The following is a 24,313-nucleotide window of genomic DNA, read 5'->3' as shown; positions in this document are numbered from 1 at the left end:
ATGCTTTGAAAAATTTGTGTTAAATTTAACAAATATCACATGTCCCAAACGGTCCACAGAAATTTTTGTGTTAATTTAACATAATACGGATATGTTAAATGATGACACGAATACTCTGTTAATATTTTAACATAAAATAAATGCAAACTTCAAATAAACTTAAAATAAATTTTGTGTAAAATTAACATAGTTTTAATGTAAAAATTAACTAAAAAAATTGTAAATTTTACATTTTATCACCCCCACTTATATTATAAAGTAAAATTAACATTTTTTTTCTGTAAATTTTAACAGATAAATCTTGTCACTAATAATACGGAACATATTTATTGTGTAAAATTAAAAATAAATACACATTGTTATTTTTACACTTTTTTTCAGTTATTTTAATAATTTAACATTTGAGTTCAATTAACACAACAGCAATATATTAATTTAACACATAAATGTGTTAAATATTTAACACAAAAATTTTAACGGGGACCGTTTTTAACAAGAAAACACAAATTTTCCAACTGTGCTGTAATATTACGTGGAAGCATGCGATATCTAGGTAGGTACTCTTCGGATTTTGATATTTGTCAGAAAAACCGACTACAAGTTTATTATATAATGCAATATTCTCGTCATGCAACAATATCCGAGAATATCGCGATTTAATTCGAACATTCTTTAGTTCGTAGTAAATAATGCGACCAAATTTTCTTTTACACAAAAGGCGATACGTCTAGGATTCGTAATAACAAAGAGCTCGAGTTAAAACGACGAGCGTGCGCGAGGAAACGTTTTCATTCGCGAAAACTTTGCGACGGAATCTCTCACTTCCACAGTTACTTTTCCTCCCATGGTTACTTTCATTTCTTTGTGGAAAGGCGTTAAGCCCGGCGTCCAGAAAGATCTAAGAGGAAGGGGGAGATTCGCGAAGAATGGAATAGAAATGTCAGCCGTGATGTTTCACGTTTTCAGTATGCTCGCCAATGTGTAAGACATAACGGTATGAAATGGCAAACCATACTGTCAGCGACTCAGCACGTTTCTTTAAATTAATTGTTTAAAAAAGTGCGATGATTGTTGTACAATAATTTTGTTTTCTTCTCTGCTCTCTCTCTCTCTCTCTTTGTGGTTAAGTAAAAAAATTGTCACGTTATAGACATTAAGATAATTTCATAATATAATTTGCATAAAGATATCAAATATAACTGGTATTATTTTTTAGAAAATTAATAATATAATTTCTGATAAGAGAAAATGGTTCTGTTTAATACAAGTTCTTTTCTCATTTTTTCAGTTTAATTGTCGCGATATTTATGAAATTAATCCCATGATAACACGAAATTCAATTATACCTGTTATGATTAATCAAGTTGATCGATGGATATTGATTTTTTATCATGCTATTGTCGAGGGATGTATTTTTCCAAATTTTATAGACAATAAATGTCAGAAAAAGGTACAAAATTCGAGTATATTGGCGGATCACTGATGTGGAATATCAAAGAATAATGATTGAGAATCAAAGTGATGTATTGACTGGAAAATTGAGGAGGAATACCGATGAGCTTCGACTCCGCCCCCCCAAAATAGTTTCGTCTTCCCTTGCCTGTTCCCAAAATCGGGAAATAACATTGTAACAAAAATCCAATAATTATGACAAAAGATTATTAGAGAATATTTATTTTACTATGATAACACAGATCAAATAAATTGGTCAGTTTTCAAAAAAAGTAATATAATTAAATATAAAAAATGAAAAGCAATTGGTTATTAAAAATTGGAATAAATTTAATTTAATTCATGTTGTAATATATGAATAAATATATCATTATTTAAATTTATATTTTTTATTTTCTCTTCTCGAATTATATTGCCTGTCCCACTTTTAGGTTTAAGACTTAAAAACATCGATAGAACTTAGAAGGGTAGCGCGTCCTTATGGCAAGCGTATGCAACGATATTTCGCGCTTTTTAGGCTTTCATTTTACGGGAGCAGAGTACATAAATATTGCTGTAGCGAGAGAGCTTGATTTACCGCGAAAATCTAACTTGCGTTTCGGTACCGTTGCTACAAAAGCTATTCATTTTGTTCGGACGACGCGTTTCTTAAACAAAGAAAAAAACAACAGCTTGAGGAGGAAGTAGGTACATATACATGCGAATGAAAGAATTGCATAGATCCGTAAAAATAATTCTCAAGAATCGAGGCGATGATTTGAAACAACAATATAAATATATAAATTGTAAAATATGCGATACGAGAGAGAAAGAGAAATTTAAATATCTCGAGCATTTCGACGAGAATAAAGTAAAAAGAATTTTTTTGACTTTTTCCTCGCTCTCCCTATTACTTTCGAGTCCATCGCAATTCTTTGACCAATGCAGTAATTTATCGCAGGTGGCGGTTTATTGACCTCTTTCCGTCTTCTTGTCTCTCATTCTTTTCAACTGTAATTTATTATCCTGCCAATGAATCGAGTATCGCCGCACGAATATCCGTACAGAAACGAATGGACGACGTTTTACGATCGTTTTCCATTTAGAAAAGGATCCACTATGAATCTTTAAGAACGACTGTAAGCACGAACAATCATTCATTTGTTTTTCTTGCCCTTTCCTAATTATGCAAATTTATACCACAAAACAATTATGGAAAGTAGGAGAAAAACAAACAATTGATTGACATGTTGTTTGGCCTTTAAGAGTTTCGACAGAGATGAGAAAAAATAATAAATTTGTAATGTATTTTAGACAGTCAGACGTGGAATAATAAATTCGAGAATTATTGGACAAAATGCGAAATCTTTCAGTAATAAATTGTAATCTTTATAAATTTTATAACTTTCAAGGGTTCAATTAAGAGATTATTCGAATATAAGAGCGTATTTGATATAATAATTAAAAATTATTAGAGACATCACAAATACAACATTTAAGTAAAATAGCTAATGATATATGGTAAGAATTAAATACAATAAAATATAATATGTTTAATTAATTTTACTATGCAGTTTAGTAAAATTAATCAAACATGTTTTATATTTTATTGTGACAGATATTATTATTTTTATTGTGATAGAGAGAGATATTAATAAGAGAAATTCTCATAATTCTTTCCATACCATATTGTCCCACGATTACCATGATTTTCGGGGTAAATTCTAAGAGAAAATTCTCTCTGTGTACGAACAAGTAAATAAAACAAATGATTTATACTCACAGTGATGGTTTCGTTTCGCTGTCATCTGCATCAATGACAGCGCGACTCAAAGCCGGAAGACTACTCGCTTCGTACGGCGGATTGGTTAAATCTGAAACACGACGAAAATAGCCTTCCTCAGAAGGGTACTACGGCGAGCAGTGCGTCTCACTTATATGAATTTCGCAGAGAATAAAGCTTAATTTTGTCCGAGAGTAGAGAAGGATATAATCCCGCGATACAAAATTAAGTTAGCCTGGCCGACCCGACTCTTATATCCTTATAAAAAGAGCTAGGAGAAATTTTGTCGCGTGACAAACTTTGTCACAATAAATCACTTTATGAAAATTAGATGAATAATTAATTCGAAACTCGGCGAAATGACGGAAGTGGAGAGTTAAAATTATGTCATGCCGAAAAATTAAAAAAAAAAAAAACAGAATTTATATATTATGTTGAATAAAATAAAATAATTCTATGAAGAAAAATGAAAAATATCGAGTTATAATATTTCATTTATATATATTCACTTAATATTTTTTAAACTAATCGTTCCATATTTTATGTTAATATTATGTAATTATGTAATCGTCACGTAATTAATAATAAACAATTATATTCACCTATACTGGAGTGATAGTAATCGCTGTGTCGTCCATAAGGAGGCGCCGCCGGATTCGAGAGAGTATTCACTCTTCGTCTAAGATTCGTTGCCTGCAAAATGAAAAATAAAGACATTCCATAAATTCGAAGAATCGCGTAAACTCGCACCTCTCACGCTATTGATATACGATTTCCACCAACAACAAAAAAAGAAAAGAAAAAAGAAAAACAATCGCGGAAAAGGACAAGCTACGAGGAGTCATCGTGTGCGAGCTTTTTCTGATTTCGATAAAAGATTCACACGATACTCGGAGCTTTTCCTCCTCGTCCTTTTCCATGTCGGGATTGAGACTTGCGTCCTGTTAGAAAGAAGGATCTATGTATGGTCGTCGAGTGGAGAGCTTTTTGCTTTATATTCAGAGTGCGTCTCTTTATCGAGAGATCGATAAGATTTTTATATATTAAACTTTTGATACGCAGATACAAATCTCTTCTTCAGTATAATATAATACTCATCTTCTTCAGTATAACTGTTGCAAACGTAAAAGATAAATAATTAAAGATAAACCAAAAAAAGATATTTTCCTTGTACTTGCGCGATATATATATTTGTTTATGATCCTCTTTCTGAGAGAATTTTGATGATATCAAAATGTAACCTTCTTTTCAAAAGAAAAATTTTTGTATTATAATTTTCTCTTTATCTAAAAGTCTTTTTTTATTTTGCATTTATAATAGAAAGAGAGATAAAGAGAAAGAGAGAGACAGAGAAAATATTAATTAAATACTGCTTTACAAGTAATTATAAACGTAGATTCTTATGTAGCAGGTTTTAAAATTTATTTTTTCCAAATCAGAGCTATCGCGAGAACCGTCATTATAATTTACAGTAACGTGTGCCTCCGTATTTTACATTAATAAAAAGCACTTGGTATATGTGGATAAAAGAAATATAATAATAAGCGTGTATATGCGCAACGAAATGGACATAAAGCCAAAGTAGTATCCAGGAGGGGATATATTATAGGTTGCGAGAAACTTTATAAAACTTTGGCGCCATTCAACAGCCATTCTCGCCATTAATTCTCAACGTGCAAACAGGATGAGTTTTCCGCCAAGTTCTCCGTGAGCAAAAGAAGCACTTACGTGGGAAGTCGGGGAGGAGAGGCAGAAGTCTCATTATGTTCGCAAATTTTTCATTAGCCAGCTACGTAAATAGGACATTTTAAGAGACTGCAAAGTCTTCAACTACCTTGTCAAATACATGAGATTATTGCCTTTCCGCGATAAATCGCGAGGAATTAAAACTTTACCTTCTCTTCAACGACATTCGGTTCTCTCATCTCGTTTACAAATGTCTGTTATACCGCCAATGACAGCTTATATCATCGTTAACGTACTATTAACGTATTAACTACTGATGCTTGTTCATTCATTTGGCTGTAATTTCATGAATATGGATAAATTGAGCAAATACTTGCCGAAACGCGAAATCGTTGGCGAAATGATTACGTAAAGTTATCGAGAAATACAATTTTATAAATAATTGAGACAATTATGGAACTACTTTTTAAATCAAGAGTTTTCCAAATCAATTAAATCGCGAATTTACATACGAATGACGTTGTTATGTCAGCGCGTTACTAGAATTTTTGAAATTATTTCGTGGATTGTAAATTTAACAAGTTTATTCTTCGCCGAGGAATAATTGCTAGATATTCGGAAATCATCAGCAGCTAGATAATTCGCGAATCAAATTGTCAATAAGACAGCGGAAGTTGGTCGGTGAATTATGTGCACAGAGCGCGATTGTATCATTACTAAATATAGACGCTGGTACGGATGCAAATGGGTTAAATGGTTTAACCAGTTTCGCGTGCAAGATTCAGATCTGATACATAAAGCCGCGATTCAGGTGTTTGGATTCCTATAGAACAATAGCTCTGATTAGAATCCAGAAATTTCGGATACGCTTTCCTCGCGAAATCCTGCTTTACGTTATGAGATTCTCATAGCCTCGAATAACTAAATTTAGAATTCAAAAAGCAACAGCTCGTATTTTCTACTGCAAACGTATCATGGTACCGAATCAACCCTTTAATACCTTAAATCCCTAAATGTCTCTAATGTAAATCCCAAATTTTATTTCATTATCTTGTCGATTAATTAAATTTTTATACGGATATTAACGGCGCAAACAAAATTAGAAATGATTAAATTAATTAATAATTATACATACATTTAAATTTCAATATTTTGGACATGCAGGTTATTAATTTCATACTATTTCATTTTATATAATTACATTTTGACAGAATTAATCAATAATTTTCGCACGCGAATACCGAAAATTCTTCATCATTTAAATTGCCATTGGCATTTTAACCACGATGTAAACCGATAATTTAATTTCATTCGCTCATGTACGGCATGGAATCTCGCTGGAAGTTTCTGGCATAAGTTCACTCTCTTTTTCTACGAGATAAAAGTTCGCGAATAAAAAATTGAAGGAGACATCGGCAGAATGTTTTCTCCGGGACTCGCTAAAAGTGGAAAATCTGATTCGATAATTAGGTGAAAATTTCGCCGAGTTTTTTCTGTGCCAATTCTCGAAAATACGAGAAACTGTGGTCCAGTAAAAAATTGTAGATTGAGAAAAGCTTCTGGCAAATGGGAATAGAATCTCATGAATTTTTTTGAACTCGATTAACGAGATCAAGTCTGGATGGCATGTCTCTCAAATTCCTAAAAGACGATAAGAATCGCATATAACTATTAATTATGTCCCTATTCAACATGGTGCGCAAAATGTACTAAACGATATCGAAATCGTCATCTGCTTCGTCTTGGCATAGAGTAGAGATCAGATTAGCTCGAATTAGTCATAATTAACTGAGAGAAAGAAATAGAAATAAATAAATATCAAAGAGAAAAATTATATAATAAGAACAAGAGTATTCCTTCATATTCTAAAATTACATAATGTTCGTGAATTACGTTTGATTAATAACCTATGTTAATTAGAGAAGACATTTCCGAGAAGAAAGTTTCAAATAAAAGACGTTCTCGAGATTCGTCCGTAACAAATAATTCGATCATTATTTAATATCTTCCTGTTATTCTTGACGACTCTCAGCTCTCTCTCTCTCTCTGTGCTGGTCGTTATTCCCTAAAATATCTCTTTTAAAAATGATAAGAAAAAATGACGGACGTGTTTTCAGAGAGTAACTCCAAACTGTCAATTCCTGCACCTTTGTCATTTTTTCGCCAGATTTACTAGAGATTTTTTAAAGATTCCTTTTTCTAAAATAACGAGAGATCCTTACAGGATTCTTCTCCATCAGAGAACGTGTCCTTGAAACTTGCACCCTGCCGTCGAAGACATCCCCTTGAAAGACGCGCGCGTTCTTATAGTCAACGTCGACCACATCGACGCGCTCGTCTTCCGCCAGCGAGCTGAGACTATTGTACCACTGCACGCTGCTGGTCCTGTAGGGCTGCTTCGGGGACTCGTGGCTACGATGAAGATCTTTGCTGAAGCTTAAACTGCGTCTAATCGGCTGCAGACCGCGATTTATCGCCGCCGGTAAAACGGTGCTCCCTTTTAACAGCGCACCGAATTTCCGACGTAACGACGGTTTCCGCTCGAGCTTTCCGCTCGAGCTATCCGTATCCCTCGACGAGCTTTCCTTCGACGCCGATCTCTTGACGCCAGAGGATTTCTGACACTCTGTTTCGACGGATAATGCGACGATATTATTAATAAAAATTTGAATTTTCTCTCTTATATACACGATTGTTTCTTCGAAATTATTTATATAAAAATCTTTGAATATATCTTTAAGAATTGAAAAATAATTTTATACGATTTATTCTACATGTCGAATATCATTTTATATATGTATATCGTTATCATTATAATTATTTAAGTCGCTATAAACATATTCGTACACAGAGAGAATTTTCTCTTAGAATTTACCCTGAAAATCATTGTAATCATGAGACAATATGGTATGAAAAGAATTTTAAAAATATGTTTGATTAATTTTACCATACTTTTAGTAAAGCTATACTTTTAGTAAAATTAATCAAACATATTTTATATTTTATTGTGATAGATATTATTATTTTTTATTGTGATAAATATTCAGAGAAATTCTCATAAAATTCTTTCCATACCATATTGTTCCACGATTATACCATGATTTTCAGGGTAAATTCTAATAGAAAATTCTCTCTGTGTAACTTATTAGCGTTTATTATAATGGAATTTTAACTGTATTCTTATCAGAATAAAATGATTTATTAATTTCTATATCTGTCGTTTAATATTAATTACAGTTAAAGAAGTTATAAGAATTTTATTATTATTAATTGTTGATTTCAAAGCTTATGATTTCTTTTCTTAAAAAAACAATATTTAAATTTTTGTCATTTAGAAGAGTTATTCTAAATTTCACAAATAATGACAACTTTTTAATGACGATTACATCGATTTGACTCAGATATATTAATAACGCGAGTTATTACTTTTTTGACAGTTTCGACATTTGACAGAAATCAGCATTATCCTCTAGAGCTTCTGCTAACGCGTCTCATGTATCAATAATTTTGCAAGGACCGATTAATAATTCAGTGCTCTGCGCACCTGCCTCCTGTTTGCATTCCTTCGCGGGATTTTCCTGCTGCAGCACATTTACACTCTCGTCGATGCAATTCGTCGCTTTGTGGTTCGATTTGGCTACTTTTTTCGAAGACCTCTTCGTTTCCTTCTTCAATGCCATTTTTCCCAACACTATTCCTTGCATAATCCTTGGATAATCACATTGAACAGCGCAAACTATGGCACGTTTAATTTTAATCAATGATCGAATCGCATTGACTTTCCATTTCGTTTTTCACAATCGCGCACAGTACGTCTTACAATTTACGCACACAAAGTAAATTTTGTCGTAAATGGTATCACTTCGATAACGACGCGTTATCATTGCAACGTATATATCAACTATATCGCTAACATCCCGTCCACTCATGCCTTTTTGCTTTCCGTGTATTTAACGAGGCCTGGAAGTCAAGATAAAATCGATCGCGCCATCAGAAGTTAAAAACTTTCTTAACCATCTTTCTTAAGCCTCCTGATCCGATTTACAACTTCATATCTGCCACTGTTTTTTTAACGTTCTCCTACCATATTTTTACTCGATACGAATTGAGCGATATTACGAAATTGGAGACGCGTTTTTCTTAAGAAATTAAAAGAGTACTTTCATTAGAAGTGTTGCAATTTGCTTTCTAAGATCTCTCAATCCTATTTATTTTGTAAAAATATCCTAAATGTTTTAACATTGCGTAAAAGAAATATTATTATTATACATTAAGAAATCGAGCAAGCAATCTATTTACCAAGAGAAGACCGCGTACTTATTCTTTACTATATACATATATTGCCCATGTTATCTCGCCATTATGTTCCATAATTTATCTTTTGGTTCCAATCGAACGATCAATTACCGAAACAAGACTTACTACTCAAATAGAAGACGTAGCTTATCGTATCAAATTGAAAATAACTTCAACATTATCAAGAATGTTACACGTGCAGTTTTTATATAAAGAAAAATTAAATTAATGTCAATTACTTTATAATACTTATATCAGAAAATATTTATATAGAAATTATCCATCTTTTTTTTATAACAATAGAAAAAATATTTATCAATAATATTAAAATTAAAAAATTATTAGTTCAAAATTCAATTTGTTCTAATTGTTAAAGCAACTGACATTCATTTGGTAAAAAGTGATATAATTATCTAAATAAACTTTACTCAGAGTTATGCGCATATTTTCTATTTTCTCATTCAATCAATTGCATCGAAGATAGAGTATGATGCAAAGTTTGAAGTTTAATTGCATTGCATTTGATTGATGTTGTACTATTACAATTTTTATGCGGCTCTTATCTACTGCCTCGTTAATGGAATATTCCTGACTCAGAAATTATGCAAAATAAACATGAGCATGGTTTTGTTTCGTCGCATTAGAGAAGTTGTTTGAAACAATCCGCATATTCCGTAATAATAGATTATATGTTTCATTCTAAAGTCGAATATGTATGCTGGTGATGTGAATTCATATTCATATTACTATTTTCTCTCGTAACACCATTTAATGCGAATATAACTCAGAATAAACAATATTATAGAAATATAATACTGCAAAACAGACTGATAATTAAACTAAAGATTATTTATAACAATGGATTTTAAAAATAATAATTTTTTTCGACTTTTAATTTGTCTTTATCAGCCAATTTAACTAAAATATGATTTCGATAAGTTTGTTTGCTTTTGAGTCGATGCAGTAAAAAAAATAAAAAGATTTTTATGTGTGACGATAAAAGTAACATTGTCAAAGGTCGGTCTCGTCAAATAATTCGCGATATATCGTAAATCTTTTGTGCAGAACTCTATATAATACGAACTATGATAAAAGCAGTCAAATAGGCTCGCGAAATTAACGTACTGGTTCATTATAATTGTTATCGTTACATTAAAATGTATTTCAGCACGAAATAATAAGCCATTTTAAATATATTGCTTATTTCCTTGCACGGTTAATCCAACAGTTTATTTTAGCTATATTTTTATAAATAATAAAAATAATTTTATAAGTTAAATTTACTTGTTAGTTATATAACTTAGACTTAAAAAAATTTTACAATTTAATTTATATATATTATATATATATATATATATATATATATATATAATTATAATTATGTAATTAATAGTTAATATATTAATGACATATTTTGTCAGGTATTTATTACTTTTAATTTCGTGTTTATCTTTTCTTACAATTATAGTATGACGTTAATAAATTCTTGTCAAGTTTCTCAGACACTTTTATATACGACTTATTGTTCGACACTCTCCTTATAACGGTTACGAATAAGTCTGGTAATCTAAGCTGGTTATCAAGCACTTAATTATACCACCGTATCTTCATCGTTCTTTCCGACTGTGCAAAAATAAGAGCGTCGAGTCTAACAGAATTAGCATGATTGCGGCTACAGTCGAATCTCATATCTGGAGCGCGTAATTTACGTATATGTGCTCGCATATATATACAATATCGCGAAATTATCGGCGAGAAAACGGATTATAAGTCTGGCTAATCCTGGCCGCGATAAGCCCGCAACGGACTGCATTTTGTTATCACGCGGTCGCACGGCGAGTTCATGGGTTGCACACGATAATAACGCGAGGACGCAACGGCAATTATTGTCGCCGGAATAAAGCGCGTTCTCAGACGTCACTATTTAATGCATACGAGAATCAGCCAACCGTGTCTTCGACAAATATTTGTCGCCATCGCCTCGCGCTTAATCGCGACAATCAGTCGCACCGGGCTTGCTGGGATAAATTTCGCGCAAACGACATATTAAATTTCCTCAAAATTCACTCGCACATCATTCGTATACGCGAGCAGAGAGCGAATTTTTCAGATTTATATACTAAGATATAATATAAGTACTTTTTATATTTCCTTTTTAAATTTAATACACTAATTTAATATTAAGCATCAAAGATAAATCTTGCTTCATATTTGTGTTGTATCTTTTTTTACATTTATTTTACACAATTATTTTGCGATAATCAATTGCTTATGTTGTGTCTTGTAATATCCTTCATCTACAAATTCTATGTTAATCTCGGTATTAAGGTTTTTTTTTTTTGCGCTGAAGATGGCCCTAAGAAGGGTCCGAAACGTCCGCGAATATTTTATTAAGATAATTTGGATCTAAATAAACGATGTGCGTTTGAATGCTTATATAATACATTTAATTTTTTAAAAAATTGCGCCCTATTAACAGCGCCTAGGCTCTTATTGCCATTTACTCAGTTTAATGTTTATTTTACAACTTTTGTCAAAAATATGATTTTTATCTTGTTTTTTTATTTTCGGGATTGAAAGATTAGAAAAGATTACTTTAATCAAAATTCTTCATTAATAATTAAGTGTATAAATTGATAAATAATAATAGACATTTTCATTCATCTGTTGCACATGTTTGTTTACATATTTATAAATTGTATTTTAAGAAAAGATAATCATATAGGAATGTACATTTTCCAAGAAGTGAAGAAGATAATACGTTATCATGCGATTGTAGCATGTATCGTGAAATTATACGTTACGTGTTACATAATGATTTGTCATGCTGTGCATCAGATCTATAAAATTGAAAGATACGACAAAATAATTAAAACCCCATTTCGATATTGAATAATGAGTATTATTTGCGAGCATCAGCTTGATTTGTGTGAGTTCTAAAATAAACGTGCAAAATATGATTTTAATTGATAAGAAAATCAAATTTCATTTAATCTTTCTTGCGGATATAATTCTATACAAAATTTAAAAAATGCAAATTATTCCGAGAAATGAATTATAGATGAGTCGTTGTAACGGATTGCAACTTGATACCTATGCCAACGCAAACATGAAATTAAATTCATCAATTCAATAGTCATTTGTGAACTTGTGCAAGTCATTGTATATTGCGATAAAAAGGTCCAATTTAAAAAGCCATTTCGTTAATTCGAGAACGTAATTTGCAAAGTATTTCGTCTCCTATTATATACCCCTATTACACAGTTGGAAAATTTGTGTTTTCTTGTTAAAAATGGTCCCCGTTAAAATTTTTGTGTTAAATATTTAACACATTCATGTGTTAATTTAACATATTGCTGTTATGTTAATTGGACTCAAATGTTAAATTATTAAAACAACTAAAAAAAAGTGTAAAAATAACAATGTATATCTATTTTTAATTTTACACAATAAATATGTTCCGTATTATTAGTATGACAAGATTTATCTGTTAAAATTTACAGAAAAAAATGTTAATTTTACTTTATAATATAAGTGGGGGTGATAAAATATAAAATTAACATTTTTTTAGTTAATTTTTACATTAAAATTATGTTAATTTTACACAAAATTTATTTTAAGTTTATTTGAAGTTTGCATTTATTTTATGTTAAAATATTAACACAATATTCGTGTCACCATTTAACATATCCGTATTATGTTAAATTAACACAAAAATTTCTGTGGACCGTTTGGGACAGGTGATATTTGTTAAATTTAACACAAATTTTTCAACTGTGTACTTTTCATCTAGATTAATTTTATTTTGTATCAAAATTTTTTGAAATTAATTTATTTATACCTGTCGTCATTCATATATGTATATAAGTTGCATGAGATAAAAAATACTTTATTGCGATATACGCGGATTATTATTTAGAGTTAAATATTCATCAATCATGGAGAGAGTATAATCTCTCGAGAAAAATTAAAATCATTTCAAAAAACAATTGTCTTAATATACAATGTTTTAATTAAGTAATCATAGTTTTAAAACCACTTTAATAACATGAACAATTTTAATATTACTTTTGCGATATTAAACATCCGCTCGATCACTCTTATCGATTTATTAGTTGTGTGAAACATAAAGTTTTACACACAAGTCACGGCAAGTTTGATTCGCCGATTTCACTCGTGTAATTCCGTCAATTCAAGTTTCTCTTTCGTCACGCTAATAATGTGCAAAGTCGATTGTAAAATCGGTTAAGGTTACAACTTATCAACAATCATACGACACCCGCACAGGAAGAACATTCAATTGGTCAGTCGATTCATAATGGTGTGATGCGAGTCTTTGTTTCTCTCGTCGCATTGAACGTATATACATTAATACAGCCGTTTTTACAACCGCAAAAATAGAAAAAGTATAGATAACTACGATTTTATTGGCTCCATTTTCACTTTTGCCGCGAAATAAAATGCCAGAGAACCTTTATAAAAAAAAGCCGCGTCAAAGGGAGCCACGTGAACTCGCGAGGGTTTTCCTTTTACCGCGTTAATCGTTCGCTTTGTTGGTAAACTACTAGAAATGTGAGTGCCAATCAAATCGAACGCTGCTTTTATCTCGTTATGCAACTCACTCAAGCGTTTAAAATGTTTTAGACAATTTATATTATCCAATATTTCGTTATGTTGTTTGAACTTTCATTGATTTCGACTCTTTTGTAGAATTCTCATCGTAAGATCATCGATTTTAACGCTCCATAACTCGCATCATTAGTATATTGTGTTGTATATGTTTATATTTGTTATATTATATATATTATATATGTTATTAATATTATATATATATTGTTATATTATTTTATGATCGCATTCGCAATTTATGAATGTGATGCTTTGAGAATCAATGAATTATAAAAATTTCATCTACAGTATCTTCCTGTTCTAAAATAAAATGCACATTCGCATCGTGCACTCGCGTTTCTGCACTCTTCACTAAAGTAATAAATTCCATCGCTTCTAATCAAGTCTTTATTATATCTCTATATAAGATACTAATTTCACAAGATAACAAGCAGGCCGAGCTAATCCACAGCTATTTGTTATCGCGACATACGTATAATTGCATCGAAATATTTTATCGATATTAATTCAGTCTACGTTAAATGTGTATTGTGTCGAAAAAAAGCCGATCGCGACAGTTTCGGATTTTCCCTTTTCTTATCGGTGTTTTCTTCTCGACTCTATTTTCCCCGATAACCAGTGGAGCCGAATAAATGTGACACGTAATGAATAAAACCGCGCTTTGACGAAGGTGCTGTTTCATTATTAGCTCGGCATTACTATGGCTGCGGTAATAAACCACGTAACTGATAAACAAAGACGATCCGAAGAAAGAGAAAACAAGCTAGTCACATGTGATATTTAAAATAAAAAATACAATTTTCTCAAAAGATAAAAAAATTTCGCGAAAATCTGTCGTGGATTCTACATTTGCACATTACTTCTTCCATTATTTCTAATTGTTTAAGAAAAAATTAGCTTTAATGTCTCAAAAACTCTAAGTACAGAAAAATGCAGAGGACTTTTTATACATTTCATATATTTTTCTTCGGTATTAATTACGAAACGGATAAAATAGGATAAAACTGAGAATATCGATTACAAATACTTTTAATGTATAATTAATTATTTTGCGTGAAAATTGTGCATGTGAAGCTAAGATTATATTTTTCATCTACTCGGGTAAGATTTGCTCACAAAGATGCACAGCGAAAAAATCGTTTCTATCGCGATCATCACAGAAATAGCGAAAAGAAACAATCCCGTTCTTTCTATTTTTTTTTTCTGAATCGCATTTCACTTCTTTTACGCGATTTGCAATGATTCTTATCAATATTATCTAACTTTCCGCCGGCTGCGGTCTAATCAGAACACTTCGATTTATTATATATTTTTACTACTTCCAAGATAGATCGATCTCACTCGGCGGTAACAATGGTTTACTCACTTGAGAGCAACGAGATAGTATATCCTACCTCTATATCAAGGTTAAAATTCTAAAACTTTACTAAAAGATCAATAGTGAAATTAATTAAATCAAAGATCAAAACTTTAATATCAGTTTCGCGGAGCTCGATGAGACCAATGGCACGATTTCACTTCTGCACTAACTTCATTTATCTTTTCTATATTTAAATTTTACACACGAGCTCCTCGGTGGCCTTTAAACTCGAGTTGGACTTTTCACGATAATTGAAATTTCCAGTCGCTAATCGCGCGAAAGATATATGTATACGAGCGAATAGTTCGCATCTCGCAGATTTGTCAATCAACACTCACGACTATGCACTTTGTATACACGACAGATTTTTTTTCGATCGTATCCTTCATTTGCATTTCCGATCGCGCGCGAGCGAGCGCTTCGCCACGTGAGCGCAAAAATTGCGGCAACAGACTAAGCAAGAAATTAGGAGACAGGTGAGGCGAGGTTCGATAAGCAGTTTGCTGGCTGCGGTAAGAGAGAGAAAGAGAGAGAAGGAAGGGAAATACACGTGGGAGAGAAAAACGCGAATGCGTGCCGCCGACAAGGAGAGATACATTTGTACAATGGAGGGGCATAGCCGCAGTGGCGCTCAATTATAGCCGCAATATGGTTACATGAAATTGCAGTGGCCTAATGATTACGACTATGACTCATTGTTAGTACTGTCTGGGTCGGTATATCGGCAAATATCGACCGACTGAGCTCTACAAAAGTATATTTCAGAAATGAGAAAGAGATGCAAAAATTAAAAGAAATATATATACACTACACAGTTTGAAAATTTGTGTTTTCTTGTTAAAAACGGTTTTCGTAAAAATTTTCGTGTTAAATTAACATATTGCTGTTGTGTTAATTGAACTTAAATGTTAAATTATTAAAATAACTGAAAAAAGTGTTAAAATAACATAATAAATGCATTTACTTTTAATTTTACACAATAAATATGTTCGGTATTATTAGTGACAAGATTTATCTGTTAAAATTTACAGAAAAAAAATGTTAATTTTACTTTATAATATAAGTGGGGATGATAAAATGTAAAATTAACAATTTTTTTAGTTAATTTTTACATTAAAACTATGTTAATTTAACACAAAATTTATTTTAAGTTTATTTGAAGTTTGCATTTATTTTATGTTAAAATATTAACACAGTATTCGTGTCATCATTTAACATATCCGTATTATGTTAAATTAACACAAAAATTTCTGTGGACCGTTTGGGACATGTGATATTTGTTAAATTTAACACAAATTTTTCAACTGTGTGTAAGAGAATTTTCTTTTAGAATTTACCCTGAAAATTATGGTAATCGTGGGGCAATAATGTGGTATGGAAAGAGTTTTATGAGAATTTCTCTGATTAATATTTATCACAATAAAAATAATATCTATCACAATAAAATATAAAACACGTTTGATTAATTTTACTAAACTGCATAATAAAATTAATCAAACATATTTTATTGTAATAGATATTATTTTTATTGTGATAAATATTGATCAGAGAAATTCTCATAAAATTCTTTCCATATCATATTATTCCACGATTACTATATAATTTTCAGGATAATATCTCTAAGAGAAAATTCTCTCTGTGTATAAATATATAAAATTAAGAACGAAAAAATAAAACAATGTAAAATGTTTTTCTATACATATGAATAAAAAATGCTTAGTAAATTTATAAGTTCATATGAAGAATTAGAAAGGATTAGAATATCGAATGAAGTAATTCCTTTTAGCAAACTATTTGTTTGCTACTCGTTCAGTTTATATTTTCTATGAAACGCGCAAAATAATTTCATGAAATCAAATTTATAACACCAAGTTAAAGGTCCAAAGTTAAACTCCCCGCTATAATTTGTGATTTTACGCCAACTGCTGATCCAGTCGTGTTACGTTAATTGCTTGGAAAACTGTCCTGTTTGTGTTGTATCAAGATCCTTATCCTTATATACAGTCCAAATTGAAACTCAATTTACGTTAATTTATACGACTAACGCGTTTAAGATATCGCAAATTGCGCTTATATTTATATAAGCGTCGTGTTTCTTGAGTTTCCTTAAATCAACAGTTTGATTCTGCATTCAATTAGAAGTGTTTGATTTTACGGGCTACGGACTTGGGAGGGAAATAAGAGCAAAGCTCAAAATCCGCGGAAACCATAAATTTTCCAAATGCTTGTAAAGTCTACTTAAAACCCACTACATCTCCCGGTGAAACAAAATTTGCGAAGAATTTCTTCTTTCTCGCAACTTTTCAAAGGGCGCTTACTCCAAATTTTTAGTATAAAAACACTTTGTCGCATTAAACATCAATGAAATTTATCGTTCTCATTAATGAAATCAATAAAATGTTTTCTCGAAGAGCATTTTCGAATAATTAACACATGTTATAATAATGGCATATTTAATGTAGAAGAAAAATAATTCGTTTGCACATCAATATTACGTAGTTTGTGTAATGTAATAAAAATTCCATTTATTACACTAAACTAATTTCAAAGAAAAACATCGCGGAATTAATTCATATAATCAACGAAATATAATTTGGAGTTAGATATAAATAAAGATAATTATAGTTAATCGATAAATCATAATAAATATCATGTAATATCTCTGAGTACATATTCAAATATATATATTTATTTGAATATATATATTTAAATACATATATATATATTTTTTTTGAATCATATGCGCTGGGGAAGTCAAGGAGCAGAAATAAATTTGCTGGCGCGACGTTGTGTCTCGGCGATAGCACAGGTGTCGAGGTTTAGAATGACATGTCAAGGAAAAGTTATTGAAGCCGCGATGTTGCGAGCATTCTTGAAACTCTGACAAAGTTTTGAGAAAAAAATATTAAAGATAATTATATCCATTATACATACCTATATTAAACGGTATAATATCGATATCGATATTCGATCGTAACGAATATCTATTGCAATATGTCACGCACGCGCGAATTAAAATTTCTTCAAATATTTCATAAATTGAAAAAATGAATTATATTATAAGATTTTTTAAATTATCCTTATTATTTTAAAAGTAATGAATTTTTAAACACTTTCCTATAAATACATATTCTAGATTTTAAACGCGCGCTTTATATGCGATTTCTTAGATGCAATATACGCAATTTTTAAATTGATCTTTATGTTAAATCATTTTCTTCTTGAATTCCATTTTTAAATATTTTAATCGAATTAAATATATAATAGTAGCTTAGGTGAATTATAATTTATAGTTCAACACAGTTGTTTAACTTTTCCATTCAATTTTGAATTATCTTCCAAGAACAATGTATGACTCTTAAACGACCTTGTCTGTAATTTAATCACTCGCGTTAAAATGCACTAAATAGCGAATGTGGGTTATCGCTGCTATAAGTTCGGTCGTGTAACCTACGACAGAACACGTGTCATTGAATTTTACGAGTGATGGTTCGGTAGACAGACGCTGATGATGCTTCAACGATTTATTGCCGACAGCAAGGGATCTTCGATTTACTCGCGCGACCGATTTTTCGCTTGCAATTAGAGTAGCGCGAATCAATTCCATGAAATCAATTATTTATTGACACTTCGCCAACTCGATTTTCATGGTGCGCTCCGAGACGGATAATCCCTATCGCGAGCGAGATTTCTGGTAATTTGTACAATGCTTTCGTCATTAAAATGGGGCTGCGATTAGGTGCGTAAGAAAATTGTAAAATTATGCCGCGCACACGCATTTGACTTTTATGGAATCGGTGGAGTGGATCTTTAATTATCTTATCTCTATATACCTTGCGGTCTATAGAGTCTTACGTTTTCTCCACAGATTTCTTTGCATACTTATTAACTTGTAACTCGGTCGAAAAAAAGACTGTATCCATTATGCAAAACATTTCTTCGTGCGTATCATATTAACCTATTTGTAATCGTAACACTATTATCGAGAAGAATTATTATTTTTAATTACAAGATAAAGAAAGAGAGAGCCATTTGGAATGTTTTTCGTGCGCTATAATAAAATTAAAAAAATTTCCAATTTAGCATAATAAACTTCAATCAATATAAATGAAAGGAAGAGAGAAGAGTAAAATGAATTAATAAAAATTGAAAGATTAATATCTATCGTTAACTTTTTTTAAAGAAAAAAATACACAACGAATTAATAAAACATTTTTACAAAAAGTATTATTCGGTACATTCGAATTGAACTTGAAAGATCCTATACGAGAAAGCCATACGTTCCATATCGTTACTTTTACGTTCAAGAACAGAGACTCCGTTACAGCATCCATTTATCCGCGCCACTCCTTTCGCGTAAAAACAATTTTTACGCTTCTGAATGTTAGCTACATTTGACACAAGAAATGAAAGATTATATTCACATATCTCGTAACCGAGCCACGTCGCGCGGGGTTTTCGTATCGCAAGAAAGTTGAGAGCTACCAAGCCCTCTTTTTCTCGCCGCGAAGCCGCGTAAGATAAACGATGGAGAACATCAGATACCTACGAGACGGTGCGACTTAAGCGGATTACACCCGGGCCGGACAAAACGCGCGCGTGCCCGTCACATCCGAGAGGAAGTTGGCAAAATGTCCTTTCCATGTGCTATATTCGCGACGCATTTGCATGGGAAACGCACGCATCGCGGATCCACATTCGTAATTCGCATAATAAATGACGTAATGAGTCCCTGCAACATCAGGTTCCCACGAGCGTCGCGGTTAGAGAGCTAGAGTGCTCGTCGATCAACGGTCATGCTTGTGCGATGTCAAGAATAAATGAAATCTTCTCAATCAAGTGAACAAAAATATCTTCTCACTTTATGTTAATTATTACGAATTACTAAATAGGTTTTTTTTTCATTTAATAGAGCGACGAAAATTAATTAATCTTTTGTCGCAAGAACACGCATTGAGTTGCAAATTGTTTAAAGAAAAATACGAAATATCTGCAACTTTTATTTTATTTAGAATATGTACAACTAAACATATAATGTACAAAAAAAGATGGAAAAAGACTAGTAGTTACGAATTAATGTTCGAAAGATTTGTGATAAAATCTTGAAGATGGAATAATTTCACTTTTTGAGGGTCACTAGATATTAAAGAGTTAAGCGTTCGTCTCGGGGACGTCTTGAGAGATTGTCTAGGTGAAGGATATTTCTCAGCATTGTTTTTTTTAAATCCTTTCGCTAATGGCTCGATCATTAAAGAACAAACGCGGAATAGTAAGACGATTGTATGTCAACCGAGCACGATTGTCGTTATCCCGTTTTGCCGAAGCCCGACAAGCAACTTTGTCTCTCACCGGAGGAATTAGCCTCGCGAATACATTTAATAGCCCCAAAATATGCATTTCTTTTTTTCCTTCGATCGATTTTTGGACTAATGAAACAAAGCCGTAGAAAAATGTATATATTCGTAAATATTTGTTATAGAGCCCTTTAAACCTCATATCATAAAACGAATAATTTTTTTTGCGAGTTTCTCTTGCATTTTATATATATTAAATAACATCGCAAACATATATTTAAAAAAATTAATATAATTAGTTTCTCGGTTTTATTTTCAACGATTTTTATTTTATTAGTTCGAAAGGAAGTTGGCGGAAAAAAATTTTGTGGCATAAAAAATTCATTGCTAAGACGGAGTTTGTCGTTCGAACGAGATAAAATTGCATTTTATGCTGAATTCACACGTAATGCCAATTCAAGCAGAGAGTCGTAATAGCGATTTTACTAAACGGGCATACATAGTTTCCTTGACATCCTTAACTGAGATTTTCTTAAGGTAATGCAAGAGTGACAGTGGCATAAATTATGGCAACGCACTTGTTGCGAGATATTTAACTTAAATATATTTCGTCCTATTTTGAATACGAATAGATCTTTTACGAGAAGATAAATCCACGATATATGCAGAATATTAAAAAAAATCTTCCGTAATTTTACTTAACAAATACACACGTAAAGTTATTATTAGCTTATATAGTAAAAGATAAATTGTTTAATTGTCATGCATCACGTTTCTCACATTTCACAAATTAATCAACAATTTCGTACTGCAATTATTTCTTTGCGCACGCGACGCAACACAATAGCATAACAATATAAATTACTTTCTACGTGAATGTGTCGCAATGACGCCTGCTGATTCGATGGAACTTCCTACGACACGCGGACGTTCCTACTCAATTAGTATTATCCACGGTTGGAATTCGCCTACCAGATATATAGTTGAGTGCATTAATGATGTTCCGTGTACGTTCACATTCAAGAATCTCGTCATGGCGCGCCGATTTTTTGCAAATATTAAGCAATTGAATTACGCGATTAAATACATGTAAGCAAATAAACAAGTTTCTTAAATATATATATTACCAATAATTAGAAATACCAGAAAAAACTTTATAAAAAATTAAAAAATTAATTAATCTGGATATTGTGTTAATTAATTTTATCCAGAACAAATTTTATTCCATTGAAAGTGTATACACGGAATTGCATTTTCGCGTGCAGATATATATATCCAGCATCTTACATGCAGCGGCGTCCTTATAAGGCAGATGACTTCGAGAAAGGTGGCTTATTCCCACCTCAGACCCACAAAGAAACACATGTGCATGACACATCGACTGGGCGTAAGCATGACACATCGGTCATTCGTGTAGATATGTATATGTATGCCTAATTGTGTACACGTGCATTTATGAAATCACGAGATTGGGACGCTTACTCTTTTCATCGTTACCGGCTCTCGCGAATCGTTTCGTGACTCCTTTCACCGGGATTCCTTTTGTCGGAATCGAGTTATATATAATAGAATTATTTTGAAATCGTGATCAAAAATATTAAGTACTCTAGTACTTCTTGTATCTATGCGATTTTCAATTGCAAAAATTAAAATATGAATTTTGGAAAAAGAAAAAAAATAATAATAATATGCATTTTTATGTATTGTTGAGTTTGTTGAAATATCCTATCCTTTCATGATTTCTGTTATGCTTTAATATTCAATTATATTTTCTGAATATATTTTTTGTATATAAAATTACATTATACTATTGTAATTTTAATAATTTGTATACTGTTTTTATATGAATATATTGGATTGATTTCGACATCTTTATCAACTCCTAAACGTATACGTGTTACTATAAGAAATGTGACATCCTGTATTTAGTCAACCCACATCTATTATTCCGCTTTTTTGTTTTTCTTCCACCGACGTGTGGATTCAAATAAGATTAAATGGAAGGAGAATAAGTATGACGAAAGATTCTTGCAAAGACAGTCAAAATATATAGATGTTATTTACTTCCCGTATGTTACTTGGACGTATTGTAAAAGTTGATGAAAAAATTATGTCACTAAAATTTTGCTCCAGAAAAAATCCACTGCACGCGAATTCATCCAAAAGTGTGCAAAGTAGGAAATTCGGACGCGCCTCTTGTGTAAAATTGAAATAAAATAGAAATTCTTATATTATATAATTTTTCCAAGTTCCGAGAGAAATTATAAAAGGCTTTTAAAAGTTATGTTTATTTAAAAATTGCTACTTCCGGCAACGCGCGATAATAAACTGAGAAACATTGATACACAACAGTCCGTTTCTAAATTAGACAAAATATTCGCGCTTTAAGCGGGACTTCCGCGATTCCCGCCGGAGTTCGTAAAGTAGGTCGTCGTTTCAGCATCATTACGATGCGAACTTCTGCCTTCTAGCGAGTTTCGACCTTCCGTAGGTGGTGACCTTATCTGAGACGTATAGCCTCGGTCCCGATTGGTCCCGCCAGTAAAGTTTTCGTTCGACAGAGCATATAGAACTTCCGGTCACCATTATTCGCGATCAAAATTTTGGCATCCGGATTATTAAAGGAATTTCATAATTCCGCTCGAGACCAAAAATTAATGTAAGAAGTCATAATACATTTGCGCGCTCGAATTCTATACATTAATTTATTGATTATTGAGGGTACTGCATCTTATTTTGCTTCAGAATAGTATAATAATTATGTAATTATTTAAAAAAGACATCACTAGGATTGCAAGATCGATGCAGATAAAAACTCCATGAGAAAATGTTATAACAAGTTAATTTAATAATGTAATCAACTGTTTTGAATAATTTGTCAAATGTATAAATAGCGGCAACCATGGATCAAGATAAAGATTTCGAAATCAATAAATGCTGTCAACACCGCTGAACTTTGCTTTATTCGATTATAAGCGTGCAAGAAAAATGAAAACGCACTAGTTATGATATCGCGCGAGCTTTTTTCAGAGGTCATTTATATTCTCGCGAGATCTTTAACCCGTATGATCTAAAATTACGTAAAGTAACGATCGTACATCTGTCATAAACATGTGATCAACTTACGTAATGTAACACTTATGTATGTGTGTAATTTATTATACAGTATATATATAATTTGTATAAAAAAAATTACTGCAAAATGAAGAGAGAAAAAAGAAAAAAATCTATTTGAGATAAAGTGTAATAGGTATATAACATTTTTATGCTGCATTCGATATTTATTGTTATTATTGAGAGACGACAATGAAAAGGTTACGATAGCGCTCCCAAAAATCTCTAAAATATATATTACTATAACGTTTTATTCTCCAATATTATGTATCTCGTAATTTGAAATTTAATCGGTCAATAATCGGAAAGCTTTTTTTTCTTACGCAAAAATAATGTGTTACACAATAATGTGTTGCAATATAATTTATACTTATACATATATAATTTAATAATTATGCTTTGTATTCCATACCTATTTAACTTAAGACGTACTTTAGTTTACATAAAATTTAGTTCAGATTACATCTTATTTTCTATATCATTAAAAAAGATACCGATATTTCCACAAAGATATAATTTCGCGTACCACTGTGCATAATAATAGAACTTCTCAATTTTGTCTGTCTCGTTAAAGGTTGTCGGTACCGGAACGCTATCACCGAATTGTTCCAATATCATGATAAAACAAGATTATTAAATATGGAAGCAAGCAATTGTTGGGTTTTAATTAAAGCACTGTCTAACTAAATCGGTTTATTTATATCAATTTATTACTTTTCA

General features: G+C 31.6%; 1 protein-coding gene across 9 annotated transcripts in view; it reads right to left on the bottom strand.

Moving 5' to 3' along the window:
* Window positions 1-24,313, bottom strand: part of LOC145939131 (pleckstrin homology domain-containing family G member 5) — a 169,292-nt gene that overhangs the window by 105,779 nt on the left and 39,200 nt on the right. For 2 of the 9 annotated variants that reach the window (XM_083043312.1, XM_083043309.1), the window contains exons 1-4: window positions 8,445-9,421; window positions 7,123-7,526; window positions 3,817-3,907; window positions 3,215-3,305 (exon numbers count right to left, since the gene is read on the bottom strand). In XM_083043312.1, the coding sequence (XP_082899438.1) occupies window positions 3,215-3,305; window positions 3,817-3,907; window positions 7,123-7,526; window positions 8,445-8,604 (746 nt within the window). In that variant the 5' untranslated portion in view covers window positions 8,605-9,421. The other 7 variants (XM_083043316.1, XM_083043317.1, XM_083043310.1 and 4 more) reach the window with 6 other exon arrangements.

The sequence above is a fragment of the Prenolepis imparis genome, unplaced genomic scaffold, assembly GCF_030444845.1.
Source record: "Prenolepis imparis isolate NDT839.2.m4 unplaced genomic scaffold, iyPreImpa1.0 SCAF_7, whole genome shotgun sequence".
NCBI lineage: Eukaryota > Metazoa > Arthropoda > Insecta > Hymenoptera > Formicidae > Prenolepis > Prenolepis imparis.
Note: the sequence above shows the minus strand (reverse complement) of the source record. Positions and strands in the feature narration are given on the sequence as shown.